The sequence below is a fragment of the Apus apus genome, chromosome 14 (assembly GCF_020740795.1).
Source record: "Apus apus isolate bApuApu2 chromosome 14, bApuApu2.pri.cur, whole genome shotgun sequence".
NCBI classification, from domain to species: domain Eukaryota; kingdom Metazoa; phylum Chordata; class Aves; order Apodiformes; family Apodidae; genus Apus; species Apus apus.
The window spans coordinates 17062768-17069833 of record NC_067295.1 but is presented as its reverse complement, the minus strand read 5'-3'; the positions used below and the strand labels follow the sequence as shown (position 1 = coordinate 17069833).

General features: G+C 46.9%; 1 protein-coding gene across 34 annotated transcripts in view; it reads right to left on the bottom strand.

The window, feature by feature from the left end:
- Window positions 1-464: 464 nt before the first annotated feature.
- MAPK8IP3 (mitogen-activated protein kinase 8 interacting protein 3) overlaps window positions 465-7066 on the bottom strand; it is a 78318-nt gene continuing 71716 nt past the window's right edge. For 31 of the 34 annotated variants that reach the window (XM_051631661.1, XM_051631662.1, XM_051631668.1 and 28 more), the window contains 6 exons: window positions 6675-6846; window positions 6433-6546; window positions 4994-5032; window positions 3475-3654; window positions 3086-3229; window positions 465-2629 (listed from right to left, as the gene is read on the bottom strand). In XM_051631661.1, coding sequence (XP_051487621.1) covers window positions 2508-2629; window positions 3086-3229; window positions 3475-3654; window positions 4994-5032; window positions 6433-6546; window positions 6675-6846 — 771 coding nt within the window. In that variant the 3' untranslated portion in view covers window positions 465-2507. The remainder of the gene's footprint in view (window positions 2630-3085; window positions 3230-3474; window positions 3655-4993; window positions 5033-6432; window positions 6547-6674; window positions 6847-7066) is intronic. The other 3 variants (XM_051631674.1, XM_051631697.1, XM_051631696.1) reach the window with 1 other exon arrangement.

The following is a 7066-nucleotide window of genomic DNA, read 5'->3' as shown; positions in this document are numbered from 1 at the left end:
TGTGTACAGCCCTTGAAATTAAATGCAGTTCTGCAAATAAGAACATGTCAAAGTGCTGCTGGGATGAAGAGGAACTCCCTTCCTGCGGTGCTGAATGTCACCCATTTCTATAGGAGTTGGTGAAGTGCCACCCTGTACTGACAGCAGACATTAGCAAACTGCTGGTTGAGCTGAGCCTGACTTGTTAACCCCGGCAGCTCCCCTGCCGGGCACTCCATGAGGACAGCTGCAGCTGACCAGCAGCTGCAGTTGTCCTTTCCACCTTTTGACACCAGGAGAAACTACAGCTGGCTTGTAGGACCAGCCCCTCCTGCTCTGACCCAGTGAGCAATCCACATCTCATTTCTTGCCATGAAACTGCTCAAAGGTGCACACTTGAGCTGCCATTCTCACCCTTCTAAGTGTCTTATTGAAGACTTAGCAGAAATCCCAGTGACTACAGGAAGGAGATGCCCCACACTAGCTGATGTTAACACATTTATTACATACAGAACAGATATGGTTGGTTGATAGCATAGGGGACAAAGCATGGGAAGATATTCATACAGCAGTCTCTTTACAGAATGCCATCTTCAGACCAAAGAGCGGAGTTTACAGGCCTTAAGACACTTTTTAAAATCCTTTTGTAACGTACAAGATACTTTACATACATCACAGTGGAGATATGACAGGGAAGTGTGTTGAAGCCAGTCAATTCTCACCTTGCTGCCCAGCAGCCACCAAACACCTGCAGGAGCTGATAGCAGAGGCTGGTTCTGCTTAGCTGTAGCTGCCCCCTTGGACATGTGCTTATCTTGGAGCAAAACATGCACTGAGCTGGAAAGGGAGCCCCTTGGTAGAGGCCCAAGACTGGTCTCCTTATGTTGCCAGGGCCAAGTGGGTGACAGAAGACAAAGCACTGTCACTGCAACTGCTAAAACCAGATACAGAACAAACAGTAAGAGGTAAGAACGTTGCAATTCTGTTTTTTCCTAACAAAGAGTTGATAGAGTTAAGGAACAGGGCCTACTAGGGTTTGGGGTTTTTTATTTTTCAATTAGCCCAAATGTTGACATTTACCTGGCCCGAAGTGATGAAGTGCTACACCTCTGTGGTGTGGTCTAAATGTTGACCCTGTTAACACACCCTGTGTTGTGATCCAAAGAGCCCTTCCTAGCAGAAAGCATTTTGGGAAAGTGAACAAGAAGTCTAGCCTGGACTGCAGGACACACACTTTGCAATTCCCCAGCACTGCTTACACAAGCAGGGCCACCAGAATTTCCCTTAGGGGTTGTAAATTCTTTTCAGGAGTCAGAAATTTCCAGCTTTTTCTACTTAGGACAAAGTCAGTGCTCACCAAGTCAGAGCAGAGGTTGGGATTCCTCTCCTGAGGCAAGAGACAGCTTCTCCAAACCTTGACTGCACCTACCCAGCCTTTCCTAAATGACAACCACAGTGTGAAGAAAAACAGCCATCTCCTTCCAGCAGCTCCCAGGATAGGGGGACAGCCTTATGAGTCATGGTAATCTGAAGGTGTTAATGCAGAATTCACAGCAGACGAGCTTCATCTGCCCTCACCTGTATTTTAAAAGCCAGCAAATGCTATGTAGAGACAGGTTTCTCCTGACCCTTTCAGAATGAACTAGAGTTCTTTACTGCATGGTATTTTTGGAAGGAGGAGTTAAAACATATTCCTGCCTTTTCTGCTCTCAAAAAGTTAAGGTTCCAGTACCTTTTTGCTACCAGTTTCCAAAGGCCCTGTGGCCTCCATGATCGAACACCCATCTTCCAACTGAGGTTACCAAACAATCCTCTCTGGACACACAATCACCCAGCACACAACTGCAGAGACAACAGCAGCAGAGAAGGGAGACTTTCCATCTCCAAGTATGGAGGATGTGTTCCCCATAGTAATGGCGCTGCTGCCTTCTCCAGCCAAACAGCAGAAGTGCTGCCCAACACCTGACTTTTTTTTTTTTTTTTTGAGGGTTCCTTGGACCTGTCTGCTCTCAGTCTGTAGGACATTATTCTGTGCTTAAGGGTGGATAAGGTGGAGAGTCCACTGGTGAACTAGAAAGGATTTCTGCTAGGGTGCTGCAGAAGTTGTGGTTCACCATCACTGCTTTGGTGGGGGACACCAGGGGAACGTACTTCTCATGCAGGTAAGAGTGAGGCAACCTGCTGGAGAACCTGAGCCACCACGCAGCCAGCTGCCAGCTTCCAAGCACTGGGCAAAGGCTTTGCACAGTTCTAGCTCCAAGCTTCACTTTGTCAATGTGCTGCCATTCTTCTCCTTGTAGATGCCAGCTCAAGAGCAGAACAATGATCCAACCACGCAGAAAGCGCATGGGCCCGAGATGAAAGCTGCAAGTTCAGAGGTTAGGAGGGGGTGACAGTCCGAGGCAGGAGCTGTTGCAGTTGCCTGGGGTCGGTTTCCAGCAGCAGGTTTAATGCAGGCGTTCTGTATGTACATCTTGGCGTTCAGGCGGGAGGAGGGACACTTAAGAGTGGTGGGAAAGGAGAAATCCTCACTCAGGGATGTATGATACCTGCCACACAATAATGTGGCTCCTTTCAGCCTTGGAAAGTACTGGCTTCACCTGGGTGGCATCTCCTGCATTCTCCTCTGTCTCATCATCTTCTCCATCCCCTGAAGAGAGAAAACGGAGTAAAAAAGGCAAGAAAGAAAATCCCGTATTGCACTGCTCTGGAATACTTCCTAAGAGGCTAATTTCCCTGCTACAGTCTCAGCAGTCTGACAACACAGCATGAGTTGAGACCTTCCTTCATGCCTGGAGAATATTTATAGCAACATGGTGCTTTTCTGAAGCAGGACTGTAGAGCTGGAACAAACCATCTCCAGCAGGAGGAAAAAACACTCTTCCTTTTGAGGAAGCACCCTCCAGCAGCACCACTGACCACAGGTAACAATGTTTGGAGCTAGTAGAACAGGTGATTTTATTCTTTCCAAGACCATGAATGCCTGCCACCTGCCCTCCCAGCCAGAGGCAGGGGAAACAGAGCACAGTGCTTTTCAGCTGTTGCTCCCCGTGCCCTCTGCCCTGCAGCTGCTCCCATCCCAGGTGCCTCCCAGGGCAGCACTCACCGATCCGGAAATCGATGTACCCTTCTCCCCCGCTCAGCACCAGGACATTCTTCAGCTTCTGCCCCTCAGTCTCTGTGGCTGCTGTGCTGGGGTTCTCCGAAGGGCTGTCCAACACACTCCCATTCAGGGTTGCTAGGACATTGCCTGGGAGAGGATGGAGGAGCTGTCAGTGCCACTGCTCAGCCCCCATGCAGTTAAGACAAACACACAAACACAATTCCTTCTGCTGGTGGAAAAGTGAAGTCACTGCAGTTTAACCTACTGCCACAGTGATCTGCACATGCTGGAAATGGCATGGACAGCTGCCTGCTGAAGATCAGCTCAAGCTCCTGCTGCAGAATGGACACTGGGCCAAGACCTTTCCAAGGAAGGGCTGTGCTCATCCTTACCAGGCACAGAGACAAAGAACTTGACAGCATCACGATGGCCATGGAAACAGAGCTGTGCCTGAGCCATGGAGCAGTAGGGAATGAAACTGCTGGCAGATTTGTCGCTGTTGTCATCGCCGTACACATGGATGACCCCGCCAGAGCGGCTGCCCTCTCCAGAGGTTGGTGAGGTCTTGTTGGCTGGGGACACAGAGAAAGGAGTATCATCATGTTGGCTTTGAGTCACATTTACAGAGGGAATAACTAAAAGAGAAAACTCATGAACCTTGAAGGAAAACCTTTAAAGGTGCAGGTCTCTTTAAAGGTCTTGTGTAAAGGATGTGATGGAGGAGACCATACTAGACTACACAGTCCTTCTCTTTTAAGCTGGTAACAATCCATTCATGATAACAAACTACATTTTTGCATCAAATCTAGTGTTTGGCTACTCAAGAGGCAGACATCCTCGATGGTGCTGGGCAACAGTGACCCTAGGACAAGCTACACAAGGTCTCTGAGGTGTTCCAGTAAAGGAAATGCTTTCCTTCCACATGCACCCCCACCAGTAGAACAGAAACAGCACTAAAATTAGAATTGCTTGCTCAGTTATCTGTAACTCTGTATTTTGACTTGGGCTGGATTTCAATGAAGTGACTTGGACAAAGGACACTTTTACCTATCAGGCTCAAGCCAGAACAGCAAGACAAATACAAGCATTCTGATGGAAGAATGAGAATCTGTGTGTGCAGGGGGAAGATGCCCCAGATGAAGGCTGTCTGCACTTCTCTGTGCTTGGGTTTGCTGTGAGCAGCTACAACTGGATGAGGTCACCTGATTGACAGACAGGGCTGGCACAAACACTTCTAGCTCAACATCTGGCTTCTTTCTTACTGCAACCAGTATCAGATGTTTTAAAAGGAGATATATTGATAAGGCTTATGGACAGCTACAGAAATGTCTTACAATGAGAAAAAACCCACTCCCTTCAGATGCTGAAAAGGCTAAGGCAAGCATAAATTCGAACTCATCCCCTGTCTTAACTGGTACAAACCCAAACAATTCTTAATGTTTTTCAAAGTCCCCTCTGGTTACAATTCTTAGTTGCCTACTTTCAGCTGGCATTGGCCTGGAACTGATGAGAGAAGCATCCTTGGAAAACCAAGGATGGCCAAGGAAGACCTTGGAAGAACAGTCTACTACTGCGCTTCCTGGAACTCTCTGATTAATTGAACCTTTACAGTCCCCAAGTCAAATATGGCTTACCACAATAAGGGAACTACTGATGAAGATTAAGTACTCCTGACACAAAACAGAACAGAGGGATGGTTGATGAGATGGATAAAAATGTTTTTACCTATAGGAAATGAGAATATTTTCATTACTGTCTCTGGTCACTTTTCTCAGATGCAACTTGAAATGAAAGAGTGAGGATAAATAGATGGAGAGAGTGAGATGGCAAGATGGAATGGTAGGAAAGTGACTGTGAATGCAAAGGGGTGCAGAAGGAGTGAAAACTGAAGGAAGGAGGGCATGGACTTACCCCGGAGCCCAAGGAGTTGGCCTCGGTGGAGGACTACAGCTAGGCACAGGCAAGGAGTGGGAACGCAGAGGAACATGGGAAGAGACAGGCAGGACAGGAGAGAAGAAAAGGGTGATTACTGGGAGAAAATTGAGGAAGCATCAGAAATGTATAAAACCTAAAGAAACTGCAACAGGAGCTACAGCCTCAGATCAGTTTACACTGACACTGTTCTCGCTTACTTTGCTCTTCTCTTACAAATGTTGTATCTCAGATGGGAGAGGGACCATGGTCACAAGGATCCCTTGCTAAAGTTTCTAGTGAGACTTTACTGCTTAAAACATTTCTACAGAAACACCAGAAGATAATTTAACTGGTTTACAGCAGGGAACAAGCTTAACCCAGAATTAGGACAAGCAGCCCAAGAAAGAATGGGCTTTAAAACAGGGATTTAGAAACGAGACAGAGATTGTGATGCAGAAAGATGACTGTGTCACTGGCTTCCTGGCATCAGTCCCAGGCATGCCCAGCTCCACCAGCCTTAGAGAAGAGCATCTCCACCCTGCCTTCCAAGAGGATTACAACAGGTTTGCTCCTCTTATAGCAGAGCCATTTGCTTCTCAGCTTTCCTGCTAGCAGTGGTGAGAAAATGTCAATTTGGCTGCTTCTGTTGAAAGCAACTGCAAGCAGCCTCAAATCCTACTCCCCCATAATAGTCAGGAGCAGACCTTCAAAATTAGATGCTGATTGACAGGTACAGAACAGAATTACTAAAAGCTTCAACTATACTTCTAGCTCCAGAGATGCACCTATTAATTACTACTGCTGTGTCTCCTCACCAGGTTGGATTTGGTGTAGAATACTGATTTCTACTTGACTGATAAAGCTGAGCCCTAATTTGAGTAAATGAAGTTTTGTTAAGGTCACTTTCTGGAAAATGCTGTCATGGAGACATTCAGCCATCTTTGCCAAAACTACATTTCCAGGAGATCTTCCAGGTGACATCTCATTCCATGGCCTCCTTTTGGAGACTTAACACCATTTCCAAAGCTTTTTTTCTCCTGCCTTCCAGTAGCTACAGATTTTTTTCACATCAAGTCACGCTCAAAAAAGAAGACTGTACAGATTGTAGAGAGGTCATTGGTCCCCCAAGAAGGAGATGGTTTCAATGGAACTAAAAGGGACAGTTACAAATACCTGTTTGGTTTTAAATAGGTCAAATCCATTCAACCCAACACTTAATACCTTCAATAAAGAAGAGTTACACAAACTTCAGGGTTGCTCATACTCAGAGCTCTTCTCTCTGAATATTGCTACGACCAAAAGTGTGTCAGGTTCAGGGTGAAAATGTCTGGAAAGCACTAGCCTGCCAGAGCCTGCTGCCACAGGGCACAGAGAACAGGCAAAGGCTTCTTTTTTTAAGGGAGGGTGCAGAATTATCTCGAATAAATGTCACTTACTCTCAGTCAATGGAATGGAGATGACGACACCGTTCCCTGTCCCTACCCAAAGGCGGTTGCCAGCAATGAGCAGAGCTGTAATCCTCACAAAGGAGAAGCCCAGCTTTCCAGTGCCTAGGAAGCATGCAGAAGAGTTGGAAAGTCAGTCATGACTTTGGGCAAGGCCTAGTAACACATTTTGATATGGCTCTGATCTCACGAAGTAACAGACTATTATTTACTGACAGTCCCTACTGCCTCACCTAGCATCTTGCTGACGTAAGGCTCAATGTCGACATCTTGCAGATGTTGGTGGCTGTGGGCATGGTAGAGCCTCAGAGTGGAGTCCAGGCGGATGGAAACCCACACTCCATCTCCAATCCATGCCAGCTGTCGCACCTGACTCTCCCGCCGAGGGTGGGCATCAAAGGATTTCTGAAATGCCAAACGGGTGTACCAATGTGAGCTCACAAAAGATTTGCAATTATCTACACACATACTTCGTCTTCCTCAACTGAGAGCACTTGCTTGGGTTTCAAAGCTCTTGGAGAAAACGTATTAATGCCTGCTGGCCTCAGAACTACAGTACACAGAAAACCCCTCACTTGACATGATGAGCTGTAGAGCAGCTCTGCAGAGATTATTGCCTCTGCAG